General features: G+C 44.5%; 1 protein-coding gene across 2 annotated transcripts in view; it reads right to left on the reverse strand.

Moving 5' to 3' along the window:
* The window catches only part of ABTB3 (ankyrin repeat and BTB domain containing 3), a 318626-nt gene that overhangs the window by 21629 nt on the left and 280178 nt on the right, over positions 1-16819 (reverse strand). For both annotated transcript variants that reach the window (XM_086712439.1, XM_086712441.1), the window contains one exon: positions 5034-5139. In XM_086712439.1, coding sequence (XP_086568565.1) covers positions 5034-5139 — 106 coding nt within the window. The remainder of the gene's footprint in view (positions 1-5033; positions 5140-16819) is intronic.

A 16819-nucleotide genomic window follows, 5' to 3' on the forward strand; every position in this document is an offset into this window, starting at 1 on the left:
GAGTTTACATTTTTCTTCTGGACAGTGCCAAGAAGAGCCGACAGGGGAAACCATGCTCATAAAATACTCATCGGCGAGACAGAGGCCAGACAGGAGACAGAACCAGCCAAAAGAACACTCAAATCACTGAAATTCAGTTTTTTTCATAGGAAATCTCCGTAGCTTATTTGTGATTAGAAGTAGCATTTCCCCAGAGGAGACTCAGCCACGGCCTGATGCAGATGATTTTCTGATGGGAAAGGCAAATGTATGCCCGCCTCCCCTTTGCTCCTCCTACATGGGCTTGGTGCCCTCCCTGCCTGATGGCAAAGGGGTCTAGAAACTCTGCCCCCTCACCACTGTATTCCAGGTGGTTCAAAATCCAAGCTCCTCTCTCCCAGAATCAGAGGCACGTGAGCCAGTCCCCTGCTCTCATCAACAGCGACAACAAAGGAGGTATATCACTACTCGCTGAGCACTTACGACGTGCCAGGCGCTGTGGAAGCTGGCAAGTGCACATGCAAACTCATTCGGTCCCGGCAGACAGGGACCATCGTCAGTTGTGCAGTTAGGAAACAAGCATGCAGAAGTTTGAGCCAGTGACAGGTGCAGTAGCCAGGATCTGAACGTGGGCTTTGAACTTTGAATTCGGATTGGAGGGTCTGCATGATTAAGCACTAGGATCCCTAGCTCCACCCCCCTCACCCCCCAATTTGTCTGTCCTTTTAGCCACTGAGACCTAGAGCTCCTGAAGGTGCCAGTCTGTCCTCAGCTCAGTGCTTTTGCTTGTTGGGAATATCCACCAACATCCCTACCCCTACTGGGTTCCGCCCCACTCCGCTCCTGAGTCAGTCTGGACCCCTGCACGAGGGCAAGGTGGACCTAACCTCTGGTGGGGCTTCCTATTACGTCACCTGCCCTGACCTGAGCTGCAGGGCCCGGCGGGGAGAGGGGGGACCTTTAGGAGTCTCTAAATGGGAGATTACCTCTCTGCGGCGTCTGCACCCAAGCTTCTGAGTCTGAGGATACACGATGAACTGCATTCTCAGCTCACGTGAGAAAGATTCTTCCTTGCCTGTGAACGGCACCACCATCTACTGGTTGCCCAAACCAAGGATTCGAAGGCAACAAGACACCTTCCTCTCCTGGGCTTACCCAGATCTAGTCTATCACAAACACTGTCCCCTCTTCCTCCTAAGTGTTTCTCGATTGTCCCATTTCTCTCCATCCCCAATGCCCCTGCCCTTTCTAGGCCACAAGATCTCTTGTCTGGGGACCCGCAGGAGCCTCTGTTGGTCTCTGCCTCCAACCCGATGGTCCACCTCACCACAGTCATTCTTACTAAAGGCAGATCTGATCACGCCCCTCCTCTGCTGTAAACCTTTCCATAGCTCCCTAGCGCTCCCAGAATAAAGTCCAAATTTCTTAACAAGGCTCCTTGTGATTAGACTGCTGCCTTCTCTGGCCTCTCCCTAGTCACATCCCCCCCCCCCCCCCCCCCCCCGTCAACCCGCAGTGTGCTCAAACTACACGAGTGCCACATACTCCCATCTCTGGTGCTTCACCTGGGACACTTCCAACTCCTTCCAAACCTGGTTCACCCCATGTGGGCTTCAAGATTCAGTGCAGACACCTTCTATCAAGAAGCCTTGCCTGACTCCCCCCACCCTCCTCAGACTGACCAAGCATCCCCTACCTGTGCTCTCATAGCCCCCTGGTGTAGCCTCATTTGCTACAGAGTATTCACTGTTACTTTGCCTCCCTGTAACTTTGCTTGGGAGATCAGGACCTTGTCTGTTCTTTTCACATCCTTGCTCTGTGTCTAGAACAGAAAGGTGGTAACGCATAGGAAGAGTGTGGGCTCTGAAGCCAGAAATCTCAGCTCTATGACCTTAGGCAAGTTATTTAGCCTCTCTGTGCCTCTGTTTCCCTTTCTTTATAATGGGAATGGTAATACCAATTATACATCTACATCATTTACAGTGAGCATTAAATGAGTTAATATTTGCAAAGCACTTAGCAACATGGCTTACACATAGTACTCCTCAATAAACATGACTATCACAGTAGATGTTTAATTAATATTTTTTTGAATGAGTGAAGAATGCCTTGACCCTTGTTCCACAGTCTTGTTCTTAGATCCTGCCAAGGACATCAGGCTCCTTCTTAGCCTGGGGACTTGCTTGTTGATGGGCCCTTCCCCAGGGGTTAAACAGTTGTCCTGAAATAAAACTCCAGCTGCTTCTTTTGGCTGGGTTTAGGCTGTCCTAACCATTAAGAGTGGGGATCAACCCCCTGGATATCTGGGGGCCATGACCCCAACTGCTGGGCACACCCTGACAACTCTATCTTGGACCCCTGGCCGGCTCCATTTTGCCCAGACCCTGGACCCAGAATTTGTCTTCTAGGCCGACTCTCCTCTTCCAGCCCCTGAAGGTAGGATGGCCCCTCAGCCCCTGTACTGCCCCAGATGGTGGTCCTCCATTCATACTTCTGTCTGTACCGTATAGCTACCTCACCTCTTCCCATTAAAAAAAGTTTTTTATTTATTTATTTATTTATTTTTCAACGTTTTTATTTATTTTTGGGACAGAGAGAGACAGAGCATGAACGGGGGAGGGGCAGAGAGAGAGGGAGACACAGAATCGGAAACAGGCTCCAGGCTCCGAGCCATCAGCCCAGAGCCTGACGCGGGGCTCGAACTCACGGACCGCGAGATCGTGACCTGGCTGAAGTCGGACGCTTAACCGACTGCGCCACCCAGGCGCCCCCCAAAAAAGTTTTAATTTAGAACATATCATAAAAGCATAAAACAGTAAAAATCACTTACAATCCCACTATCATGAAAATATTTTATGAAAAAAAAAAAACCCTCAAACTTCTAAACAATCCAGACGAAGAGAGAAGAGAGGCCACAGAAGTCCTCAGAGTTGACTAAAATTCACATCTCCGCTTGCTTTAAAGACTAAAAGTTTGGAGTGACGTTCTCCCTCTTTTCAGCATCCACTCTGTCTACCTCCAGATAGCCATACTCCTGTTTCCCAAATTGCTAAACTCTCCTGCCTGTAGCCCTGTGAACCATCCTCTCCCAGAATTCACTGGGAGGCAAGAGGACAACGCATCACAAAAAATCAGGCACGTGCTCTCCGGTTTGCTACAGTCCCCACCACTCCCTATTGTATTGCACAGAAGCCATTTCACTCACTTATATGACCTGCCTGGCCTTTGTGACTGATCATTCATGTCTTCCCTGTAAAGCAGGTCCTTAAAGAATCACTATTTGACAACTTGGGAGTTACCCTAGCTTGAAATGCTCTATTGAAGATGCCAACCCTACCTGGTTCATGTTCCATCTATTCATAAATATGTTCTGCCCCTTTTCTTCCATATTGTGAGCTTTGAGCTTCTCCAGTCTGCTCTTCTTCTGTTGATGCTATAACCCTTGGAATTCCAATGCTTGGCCTTAAAAACTAGGCCCTTTTGATTGCTGAAAGAAAGCTCAGCAAATCTGGAAGGAAAAAATGTTCCCTCCTCGCCTATGACTACGGGAAAGGAGATTTTATGCTGTGTCATTGAAACAGCCCTTACAAATGTTTGCTCTAACACGGGTGTCTGTTAAGGCACCGAGATGTCAGATGTTGCTATGGCCTGGGAATGTAACGTTCAGTCTCCAAAGTCTGTTAATTTGCTTCGTCTTTGTGATGTGTTGCTCTGACAGCATTTTAATTAATACCTGTTTTCTACAAGGTAGAAACATTTGTGGTTTTGGTACGTCCTACTTTGCCAACATGAATGGGCAGAAAGGAAAACAGACAACATTTGACGTGGCTACTCGGGTTTTCACTTCAGCAAAAAGTTGGTGTCATTTCAATTAACAACTTTTTCACGACAGGAGCAAGAATACTTTAAAACAGTTCCACGAATTCAGCCTTTTCACTAATGTAAACTAGCTCACCTGTTCCAAACGTAGTGATTTTGTTAAAGGATAGCATTTTCAGATGCTTCCATTTCTCAAATGTTTCCCAGTCTTTGCAGGAAGCAATAGGAAGTAGGAAAGTCCCCAACCTTCATCATAAAAGGATTTGTCTGTAATATTTTATCATTCCCCAGGAAGCAAGGAGAAAGGCCCTTGCAACAGAAGCCTGGTGTTTCGGGCTTCAAGGCAGCGAAGCATTTCTTTGCTTTATTTCCAGACTGATCAGCCAGGTTACGGCAGCCCCAGGATCCTTGGAATGAAATAATTGCCTGATGGAAAGTTTTCTCCTGGAAAATTCCAGAAGCGGGGACTGTAGAAGGAGGGAATCATGGCTTTGGGAGGAGGTGGGCAGCTCATGAAGCGAATCTGAAGGCAGCACAGACCTTCCCTTTCTTCCACTGAGATGTGGGGGGACTTGCAGTGCCTGCCTCCTGGGGCGGCTTGAGGGTTACCTGAGACGGGGAATGTCAAGTGCTAGGCTGGGGCCAGCCCAGCGCAGTGTCCAACCAGAAGAAAAAGTGATTCCTGGTACTCTGATGGCATTTCAGAGTGTCCAGTCTCTTCAGCTCGGGTATGTTCCCCTCACTTGTGTATCTGTGTGTGTGAGGTGTGTATGTGTGTGTGGGGGGGTGGAGGGGTCGGGCACTTATTTCCTCTCCTGGGTCCCTGCAGAAGGACTCCATTAGAAGAACACTGCGGGCCTGGCACTGTCCCCTGCTTGTTCCCCCTCAGGGAGGAAGAGGGACTTCTTAGAGGGGGAGCGGTCGGGGCAAAGAGCTGCCTGCACAGCTCTGCCCTCTTTTGGAACCAGAATCTACCTGCCTGCAGGAAGTGCATGGGCTCTGGGGCTGTCGTCCCTGCGGGAGAAAATCCCTCGGTTAGAGGGACTGGTGGGTCTCCTTGTCCACATTTCCAAGGTATAGGCTCCAGTTATCATGTGAGGATACCCCGATCACCACCTGCCTGACTCCTGTATCCATCTTAGACGTCCTCCGGTACTGTTCTTTTGGGCATTTGCTACCTCTGTGTCCTCAACCACAAGGCAACAGCGAGGGGCAGGGCGCGGTGAGGCACTCACCCAGGCGCGAGGTCTGCTTGCGCTTGATCTCCGTGAGCTTGGGGATGGGGTAGGGCCCGTAGCAGTGAGTGAAGATGACCGACAGCTGCTGGCTGATGACCTCGTTCTGCGGAAAGGAAAGCACAGGTCAGGCTGCCAGGCCCTGGGCGGCCTCCTCCAAGCTGTCAGCAGGAATGCCTGTCCCCGGGCGAGAGGGGCCCACAAACTTCTTGCAGGTTCCAGAAGCAACCCCCCACCCCCCCCCCCCCGGACCTCACACCTTGAGGCTGCTGTCTGTTTCTAGTGGGTTCACTGGTGAAAGCTTAATTCGTAAATAAATCCTTCTTTCTTGCCCTACTCATGTATCATTCATTGGAGAGCAAGTTCATAGCTCAGAGAATGGCAAGTAAGTTTTTACCCCAAACACACCTTTATCAATACTCAGAATTCTGGAAGCAGCGAATTACCCTGAAAACAGCAGCAGGAAGCCCTTTTGATCCTGTGACTGTGCTCTCCATTACCCAGACACAAATGCTCCTGATTCAGCTTTCTTACGAATTTGATTTTGGTGCTGAAGCATTTCCGGATCCAGGAATGCTCAGCTGAATCACTTTCTCCAAGAAAAAAAAAAAAGGGGGGGGGGGGAACGAGTTCTGTAACAGCTGCCTCCGATTGCTGAGGGACAAAGGAGTCTGTTTCTGATCGCCCCGTGTCCTTCACGTTTTTGCCTCTTTCCCCTTGGGACCCACTGCTGTTCATTAGTCTCCCTTCAACTGCAGGTGTGTGGGAGGGAAGCCACAAATCACAGCACTTGATGCTTTTTATTGGGTGAAGGGGGTTGAATCTAGGGGCTGAGAATGAGGATGAGGTAGAAAGACATTTATAATATGTTAAGAAAAGTAGGTTACAACACAGTTTGTACCATGTATTTTTGGAAAGAAAACCCCACATATATACTTGGATTGACAGGTATGTATAGAAAATGCCAGGGAAAACAGAATAAGCTACCTTTGGCTGGGATTACAATGTTTTCCCTTTTCTTTTTATCTGCATTGTCTACAACAAACGAGTGTTGCTTCTGTAATGCAAACAATAAAGCTCACTTTTCATTTTAAAAGATGAGTTTGGGAAAACTGATGATGTCAGTGGTTCGAGATATTCTTGAATGTGCTTCACTGTGCTCCCGAAGCAGAAGGATACAGCTCAACACGTGAAAAGAACTGTTAGATGAAAGTGGAGGAGATCCCACGAGGCACCAGGTTACCTCGGACGAGAGCCACAGAGGTGCCCACAGGTGCAATGGATATCGGACACAGGGACTCTGCTTTCAAAGATGACACCTTATGACCTTACGACCAAATGGTCTTAAGTGCTCCTCCCAACACTCACAAAGTGATTGGCTGTCTCAATGGCGTTGTGTGGCAAAGGATGAGAACTCGGAGAACCGCCGCACAAAGCCGGGAGACAGACCAAGTGTCTCTGGACCAGCAGCCATCAGCATTGCCTGGGCTTGTTGGAAATGCAGATCCTCAGGTCCCATTCCAGACCTTCTGACTCAGAAACACTTGGAGGGGCCCAGCAATCTGCATTTTATTTAACATGTTTTCTGGTGATTCTGGTGTGCTGTTAGGTTTGAGAGCCACAGTTAAAAAAATTTTTTTTAATGTTTCATTTTTATTTTTGAGAGAGAGAGCACAAGTGGAGGAGGGGCAGAGAGAGAAAGAGAGAGAGAGAGGGAGACACAGAATCCGAAGCAGACTCCAGGCTCTGAGCTGTCAGCACAGAGTCCGACCTGGGGCTCGAACCCACAAACTGCGAGATCATGACCCGAGCCGAAGTCGGTCGCTTAACTGACTGAGTCACCCAGGGACCCCGAGCCACAGGTTTTATGTACTGATGTTTTCTCTTGAGTTTGACCTCTGAGCTGGGGCTGTACATTTGCTACCCCTGGTCTAAAGCCTGCCACTCAAAATGTGTTCCCTAGACCACCAGGAGCAGGATCACCTGAGAGCCTGTCCGAAATGCAGACTCTCACTCCAGGCCCATTGAATCAGAATCTGCAATACGGTGTCCTGCAGATGATTCCCATGTACACTAATGTTCGAGAAACACTGTATGGTAGGCACAGCTATGGCCCCCTGGAAGACTGCATCCCCCAAATCCCTGGGACTGAGAATATCATGAGATACCGTGCCCGTGAATACGTTACATTACGGGGCAGAAGGGGCTTGGCGGGAATAATCAGGGATACTAACTATGGTTTAGATGGACCTTAACATAGGTATATTATTCTGGATTATCTGGCCAGGCCCAGTGTAATCACACAAGCCCTAAAATTAGAGACAGGAGATGAATTCAGCAGGGATGGAGAAGAGGATTCGAAGCCTGAGAAGGACTTGATGTGCTTGCTGTCACCAGCTTCGAGATGGAGGAGACCACGCGGCAAGCTAGAGGAGGAATGCAGGCAACAAGAGTGGGAGAAAAATGGGATCCCCAGCTGGCAGCCAGCGAGGAAATGGGGCCTCATCCTACAACTATAAGGAACGCAATTCTACCCAAACCTCAATGAGCGTGCAGGTGGAGTCTTCCCTGGAGCTTCCAGGAAGGAACACGGCCCTGTTGACATCTTAATTCTGGGGCTCTGTGAGACCCTACCCAGAGAGCCCAGTGAAGTACTGTGCCTGGCTTCCAACCCATGGAGACCACGAGATACTGAGCAAGTGCTGCCTTCAGCCTCTACACTGTGGTAACTTGTGCAGCAATAGAACACTACTACATCCCATCTAGAGTCTGCCTCAGGTGGATTGCATTTCATCATCCTCGTGACCCCAGTCTGCCAGGCGCACTGAGCATGCTCAGTGAGGACCTGCAGCTCACAGAAAAGAGGCGGCCTGTGTCTGCGAAATGTGCCGCACAGACTGGGTGATGAATGATGCTGGTCTTGCTCACTTACAGCAGGGAGTGTCTAACCACCTCGGGTTGGGGGATGAAGATCCACTTCCTGTGAGAGAGGCCTGAGCAGCCCATGTTCTTCTGTGGAGACTGACTGATCAACTCAAAAGGTACTTAGGAATCATCCGAGAAGTGTATTCAAAGTAACCCAAGCCGGCAGGGCAAGACCCCTCCTCTCGGAACCCACAGCTGGCTCGTGCTTGGTAACTTCAGTATGTGTTGTACCACTTGATGAGGTATAGGCAAGCGCTGACCGTGTCTGTTCCAAAGTGACAGTCCCCAAATACTTACAAGTTATCTGGAAGAGTGTCATTGCCCACCTAGCTGATGGCTGCACATAACGACTTGATTCCAAGGAGAGCAGTTGGGAAAAGGGGGAACGAGTAAGCCTGCAGCTGAGGAACTTGGCAAGAGCCACCAGAGGCAGGTGATGAAGGTCACCTCCCATAGTGAACACTCATGTGGAGAGTGTGTGCCCTTGATGTGGTGGGAATGGCATCTGACCTCTGTAGTCCTCCTTCCCAAACCATAACCCCAGTCTAACCATGAGAAAAACACCCCGAATTCCACTAGAGGGCATCCTACAGTAGAATGTCTAAGCAGTATTTCTCAAAATTTGTCAAGGTCACCAAAACCAAGTCTGAAACGTGGTCTCAGCCAACAGGACTAATGTGGTATCCTGGATGGGATCCTGGAGCAGAAGAAGACATTAGACAAAAACTAAGGAAATAGGAATGAAATATGGAATTTAGCTAATAATAATGTGCCAGTGTTGGCTCTTTAATTATAACAAATGTACAATACTAATGTAAGATGTTAACAATAGGGGAATGTGGGCTAGGGGTTATATGGGGGAACTCTGTGCTATCTTCTCAATTTTTCTGTAAATCTAAAACCATTCTAAAAAACTGAAGTCTCTTCTTGGAAACAATCTGCCCAATAAGGAAACAGAATCATTATGATGGAAGTATTAGAAGTTCAGGAGAAGGGGAAAGAGGGGGAGTCAAGGATCAAAGTGGACATCAACAGTTCTCTGGGTTTTATTTGTTGATCCCCTAAAGGTTTCATGAATGTGAACTTTACCCCATTTGCTAAGTGATGCAGCCATTCGTGACTTAATTCTTTCTTGAAATATTTATTGGGCATCTGCTAAATACCGGACACCATGGGAGGGGTTGTCAGTGACGCTCTGAATGTCAGGGCCCAAACTGCTGCCTCCTTTCCCAAGGCTTTCTGGCTGCCTCTCTTTCAGACACTGGAGCCCTAAGAGGAAACTCCCCACTGTGTCCTTGAATTCACCTGTGTTTGTCAAGGTGTCTGCTTTGTGCCCTTTCCTGTGTGTTTCCTCCAGGGAGGGGGGACTATGGGTATCATTCACTCTAGTTCTCCAGCACCCAAAATGAATTGGGTCTCCAGGAGGGCTCCCCTAAGCAAGAAGGGGTGCTGTAATTAGTATCGGTTAAGAGCTCTAGTGGGGTGAGACCCATTGGGTTACATGGTCAGTTTGGAGCAGTGAACTGGGTTATTCTTTGGGTTTGGTTAGCTCTGGGCCCAAACCTGAAGATGGCAGATTGGAATTAACCAAACTTGAGGCTCAGTCTGTTTTGGAGGCATGGGTAGATGGGGTAGTTGTGCTGTGATAGGTACCTATATTCTCCTCTGAGTTGTACATTTAAGAGAAGTGCTTTTAGGTAAAGGTGCCACAAGGCTTGACTGGTCTGTGCATGTAGGCTCTGAGCTGGGAGGCCAGAGCAAGTCCAAGGAGGAGCCGTGGGCTGGGGACGGGTGGGCATTTGGCTGGGCCCAGGTACATAGCACCTGGTTAGCGGTTGTCACTGGTACGCTGCTGGGTACCAGCCGCTCAGGTCTCTCATGGAAAATGCTGGGTGTGCACATGGGGTGAACTCAGGTCCTCAGGACTCAGAACCGTGTGGTTACAAAGAACCAAAAGGGAATGAAGTTCTTAATACCACAGTTAGCAGGAGCCTCCTGAGATAGATTTCTGTGGATTCAGGGCTGACATCTTTCCTCTCTTCCTCTGACCCTCACTTCTCTCCTAAAAAGATACCATTTCTTCAGAAAGGAATGCTGGGATTGATCCCAAAGGTCCTTTTCAGGTGGGTTAGGCAGGGCTTCTACCCAGTGGTAAAAACATAGACAGCAGGGCCAGATGGGGTTGGGCCCCAGTCCTGACTCCTCACATACTAGTTCTGTGACCTTAGGAAAGTTACTCAGCTTCTCCGGGTCTCTGTGTCCTCTTCCGAAGTGGATTAAAAATATCTGCTTGGTGAGGTTGCTAGGAGAGCTAAAAAGGATAGCGCATCACAACATGCCATTAGCTTGAATTAAAGGAAATTGCTGAGATTTGACCATTCTTTAACCCCCAAACAGCAATTTCCTATAATTCAAACCAATCTTTTTCTAGATTCTAAAATGTCATACAATTAATGACAGCTTTTAGGAAGAGAAAAAAAAAAACTCACTGCATTAACAAACATTCATTTTTAAGACCCATTTCAAATTGTGAAATGCTAAAAGGTGAAAGAAGCCGCATCTCAAAATCAGGAGATGGTGGAAATACAGTTACTTTCTGGGGATACCGGCAGTGAGTTCTCTGCCTCAATCCATCATCAACAGCGGTTTGTCTTTAGACTGGCCCTCCTGTGTAGGATATGCTGGGCTGACCTGTGAGCAGTGAGCCTCTCTTTGCCGTAGTACACCTGGGAAAAGGTAAAGAGATGGGAAGGGCACCAGACAGAGTCCCATGAGGTCAATGCACAGTCCCACGTCTGTCACTGGAATTGTGTACAAGGTGAAATTAAACAGATAATAAACTAAAGTGCTTTTAAATAGGTCATCCATGTATTTTGATATGTACTCTCTATTCATTGCAAGTGATGTGGGCCTTCTGTTTATGGTAATACTATAGCATTTCCTTTCTAAGTACATTTAACATATGGTAAGGTGATTTAAAGGAAAATATCAAATAAATAACAACCAGTGAAAGTATCTCTTAGGAATGAAAGGGAAGCCAGACATTCTCAGATGAAGGAAAATTAAGAGAATTTGTCATCAGGAGACCTATCCTAAAAGAATGGCTGAAGAAAGTTCTCTAAATTGAAAGGAAAGGATAAAAAAGGAAGCTTGGAACCACAGGAAGACAGAAACAGTAAAAAAAGTATGGATAAAGATAATAGGCTTTCTTTCTTTCTCCTTTTGAGTTTAATTATGTTTGATGGTTGATGCAAAAATTATAAGAGTGTCTGATGTTCTAAATGAGGAAATATTTAAGAACAACTATGTCATAAATGGAGGAGGATAAATGGGCATAAAAGGAGGTAAGATTTCTATATTTCACTTGAACTGGTAAAATGTAGACTGTGCTGTTATGTATATATCATGTAATACTGCAAGCAACCACTAGAAAAGCTACTTGAAGCTATAGAAAAGCTATCAAAATACTACAGACAAATAAAAATGGAATTAAAAAAATGTTCAACTATCCCACAGGGAGGCAGGAAAAAGAGAAACAAAGGCAGAGAAACCCAACAAAATAAAAAATAAGATGACAGGAACACCTAGGTGGCTCAGTCAGTTAAGTGTCCAACTTCAGCTGAGGTCATGATTGCACAATTTGTGAGTTTGAGCCCCACTTCAGGCTCTGTGCTGACAGCACAGAGCTTGCTTCAGGTCCTCTGTTTCCCTCTCTCTCTGCCCCTCCCCCACTCATGCACATGTGCATACTCTCTCTCTCAAAAACAAACTTAAAAAAATAAGATGGCAGACTTAAGCCCTAAAGTATCAATAAAATGTGAATGGTCTAAATACACCAATTAAAAGAGATTGGCAGAGTGGATGACAGTATATGCTGTTTACAAGAAAATAACTTCAAATATAATGAAAATGGCAGATAGTAAGTATAATGGTCCAAAAAAATCACAAAAACATTAATCAAAGGAAAGCAGGAGTGGCTACCGTAATATTAGATAAGGTGGACTTTAGAGCAAAAAAATGAACAGAAGCAGAGAGGAGCATTATATAATGATAAAAGGGTTAATTCACCAGGAAGACATTGTAGACCTAAATATATATGCACCAAATAACAGAGCTGCATAATCTGTGAAGCAAAAACTGATAGAATTGAAAGGAGAAACAGACTAATCCATAATTATAGTTGGAGACTTAACACCCTTATCTGAAATGATAGAACAAGGAGGCAGAAAATTTGTAGGATATGGAAGAACTCAACAATACCATCAACCAACAGAATCTTAGGGACACTTATAGAACACTTCATTCCACAATAGCAGAAAACTGTTTTCAGGTGTCCACAGAACATATCAAGATAGACCATACTGAGGGCCATAAAACCAACCTCAAAAACTTAAAATAATCAAAATAATACAGAAAGTATTCTCTGACCACAATGGAATCAAACTAGAAATCAAGAGCAGAAATACAAGGAAACCTCCAAACATCTGGAAACTAAACAACACACTTTGAAATAATTCATAAGTCAAAAAAGAAGTTATAAGGGAAAAATAAAAAGTTAACACTGAACTGAATGAAAAATGAAAATAACACATCAAAATTTGTGGTACACAGCCGGAGCAGTGCTGAGAAGGATATGTACATTATCAAATGCATATATAAGAGAAGAGAAAAAGTCTCAAATCAATAATCTAAGCTCCTACTCAAGAACCTGGAAAAAGAAAAGCAAAATAAACCCAAAGCAAACAAATAATGAAGATAGGAGAAGCAACCAATGAAGGTTAAAACAGAAAAATAGTAGAGAAAATAATGAAACACAGAGTTGGTTCTTTGGAAAGATGAATAAAATTGACAAACCTCTAGGAAGACTGACAAAGAAAAAAGGACACAAATTAACAAAATCAGGAATGATACAGGGGTTATCATTACATCAGAAGAATAATAAGGGGATTATGATGAACAACTCTACTCACATAAATCTGTTAACACAAATGAAATGAGTTTTTTCCCTGAAAAAAAAAAAAAGCAACTCACCTAATATTAAATAGATAATTTGAATAGCTGTGTAACTATTAAAGAAATTGAATTCATAATTAAAAAAAAAAACTCTCCCCAAAAGAAGTCTTCAGGGCCAGACTGAAAACGAAGAAATACAACTATCTTTATTTGTAGATGACATGACTACCTAAGTAGAAAATTCCATTGAATCTACAGAAAATTCCTAGAATAAACAAGTTCAGCAAGGTTGCAGGATACAAGTTAAATATACAAAAATCAATTATATTTCTTTGTGGTAGCAATGAACACATGGACAGAAAAATTAATATAATATTTATAATTTCTTAAAAAAAGAAATATGTATATGTAACTCTAACAAAACAGGACTTGTATGCTGCCAACTCCACAATATTGATGAAAGAAACCAAAGAAGATCTAAGTACATGAAGAGACATACAGTTCACAAATTGAAAGATTTAACATAGTAAAGATGTCAATTCTCCCTGAACTGATATAGAAGTTTGACACAATTCCTATCAAAATCTCAGCAAGATTTCTTTATTGTTGGTAAAGCAAGTTTATTCTAAAATTTATATGGATGGGTGCCTGGCTGGTTCAGTCACTAGAGCATGCAACTCTTGATCCTGAGGTGATGAGTTTGAGCCCCGTATGAGGGGTAGAATTTAGTTGAAAAAAAAAAAATTTAAATGGAAAGACAAAGAACATAGCTAAAATAATTTTTAAAAGAAGAATAAAATGGGAGGAATAAGTCTACCTAACTTCAAGATTTAACTATAGCTATACTAACCAAGACTGTGTGGTAATGGTGGGGGGACAGACATATAGATCAATGGAACAGAGTCGAGAACCCAGAAATAGGCCCACACAAATATGCCCAACTGGCTTTTGAAATGTCAAAAGTAATTCAATTAAGGAGAGACAGCCTTTTCAACAAATGGAGCTGGAAAACTAAACATCCATTGGTAAAACAACCAAACACACACACATCAAAAACCTTGATGTAAGTTCCACACTTCACCTCAGGCAAGATGAATCACAGACTTCAGTGGAAAACATAAAACCAAAATTTCTAGGAAAAAAATATGAGGAAATATTCATGATTTAAGGCTAGGCAAGAAGTTCTAATACTTGATACCCAAAGCATAATCTCCATAAGAAGAAAAGTTGATAAATTAGATTTCCTCAAAATTAAAAGCTTTTGCTCTGTGAAAGACTCTATAAAGAGGATAAAAAGATAAGCTATAGAATGGGAGAAAATATTTGCAGGCCGCTTATCTGACAACAGATTAGTATCACTCAAAATTCAACAGTTAAAAAGCAAACAACTTCATTAGAGCACAGACAAAAGACACAAAGAGACATTTCACTGAAGAGGATAGCCAGATGGCAAATAAGCTCATGAAAATATGTTCAACACCATTAGCTACTTAGGGAAATGAAAATCAAAAGTACGAGATATCACATCCACATCTATCAGAATGGCTAAAAGAAAAAATAGCAATAACACCAAACAGTGAGGACGTGGAGAAACTGGATTATTCCTACTTTGCTGGTGGGAATGTAAAACGTAAAATGGTGGGAATGTAAAACCTTAGCAGTTTCTTTGAAAATGAATCACACAGCTACCATACAAACCAGCAATTACACTCCTGGGCACTTATCCCAGAGAAATGAAAACACATTCACACAAAAACCTGTGCACAAATGTTTAGAACAGCTGTATTTGTAATAGCTTGGACCTGGAAACAATTCAGATGTCCTTCAGTGGATGAGCACTTGTACAAACCACGGTATATCCATGCCATGGAGTACTGCTCAGCAATGAAAAGAAACAAACTATGGGATCATCCAACAATCTGATGAATCTTCAGAGAATTATGCAGAGTGAGAAAATCCAGTTCTAAAAAGTCACATACTGTATGATTCTACTCAAATTACAGTCTTGAAAATGAGAGAAATGGAGAACAGATTAGTGGTTACCAGGGGGTGATAATGGAGTGAGGGCAGAAGGGAAATGGGTTTGGCTAGAAAAGTGCAACATGAGAAAATCCTGTGGGTGCTGGAAATTTTCTGCATGTTGACTATATCACATCGGTATCTTGGTTGTGATATTTTATGGTACTCTAGTAAGAGATTGCCAATGGGGGAAACCGAGTAAAGGGTACATAGTGCTATCTCTATATTTTTTCTTACTACTGCACGTGAATCTAAAATGATCTCAAAATCAAAAGTTTAAAAAACTAAAATATTTTGGGGCGCCTGGGTGGCGCAGTCGGTTAAGCGTCCGACTTCAGCCAGGTCACGATCTCGCGGTCCGTGAGTTCGAGCCCCGCGCCGGGCTCTGGGCTGATGGCTCAGAGCCTGGAGCCTGTTTCCGATTCTGTGTCTCCCTCTCTCTCTGCCTCTCACCCGTACATGCTCTGTCTCTCTCTGTCCCCAAAATAAATAAATGTTGAAAAAAAATTAAAAAAAAAAAACAAAAAAAAAACCCCTAAAATATTTCAATTAAAAAAGTGAGAAAAAAATGAAAAAGTGTACAAACCACAAGAAAAAACCCCCCACAGATCATGTCTTATCTCTGTCTAAAACCTCCAGGGGTGTTCTATTCACTGCACGTGGAGGGAAACCCAAGCTTTTCACCATGGAGAAAGACTCCGTGCAATCTGATTTTTATCTCCTATGTTTCTCCCTTTGTCCCACTGCACCGGTCACATGGCTTTTCTTCCTGTTGCCCCAACACACCAAGCACGTTTCCATGAAGAGCCTTAGCTCCTGTACTCCCTCACCTGGAATGTTTTTGCTTCAGACCTCTGCATGGCTGGAGCTTTTCCTCACTTCAGTGGTTGTTCAAATGCTACCTTCTCAGAGAGACCTTCCTTACATCTTGTCTAGATTAGGCCTTGGCTGCCCCATCCTCAGACTATATCATTGTCCAATTTCACTTTTTTTTTTTTATAGGATTTATCAAGCTCTCTCTCTCTTTTGCTGATCCATTTCCTTGCTTACTGTCTGTCTGCCCCTCCCCTGCACATAGCAAGCTCCAGGAAGGTAAAGGACATTTCTCTCCCATCACCATTGCAGCATAGTGAGCACGTGTGATTGCTGAATGAATCAGTGCCCCGGGGAATTATGTGTGTGTGTGTGTGGGGGGGGGGGGGGGGAACAGGCCAGGAACTTTCTTGAAACAGATGTATATTAAGAAATAACTATTGGGGCACCTGGGTGGCGCAGTCGGTTAAGCGTCGGACTTCAGCCAGGTCACGATCTCGCGGTCCGTGAGTTCGAGCCCCGCGTCGGGCTCTGGGCTGATGGCTCGGAGCCTGGAGCCTGTTTCCGATTCTGTGTCTCCCTCTCTCTCTGCCCCTCCCCCGTTCATGCTCTGTCTCTCTCTGTCCCAAAAATAAATTAAAAACGTTGAAAAAAAAATTAAAAAAAAGAAATGACTATATTGTTTGGCTCCTGGGAAATCTAGAGATGCTGAATTCTTTTGAAGTTAAAATTTAGAGAAGGGAGCAAAATACATCTGCAACTAGATTTCAAGTAATGTATGAATGAACACAAGTCAAGGATGGGAAGGCGTATGCTTCACTTCATAGTATAGCTGTATTTCTGGGAGTTGACGATAAAGTGAATTTCTTTATTGCATTTCTATGTTCTTATGCATTATTACTTATCTATCTGATGAAAACAGATACCTGCCCACACAGAACAGCAGATGAAATCTGAACAGGAACCCTTTAATGGAGAAGGAACTAGGCTAGGCAGTTGTGTGATGTGTGGCTACTACTATCCTCCGATATGAAACATTGGAGGGCACAGCTTTGTAGCACTTTCTCAACGCTCTG

The sequence above is a fragment of the Puma concolor genome, chromosome B4, assembly GCF_028749965.1.
Source record: "Puma concolor isolate L17-30 chromosome B4, mPumCon1.1.hap2, whole genome shotgun sequence".
In the NCBI taxonomy this organism is placed as follows: Eukaryota; Metazoa; Chordata; class Mammalia; order Carnivora; family Felidae; genus Puma; species Puma concolor.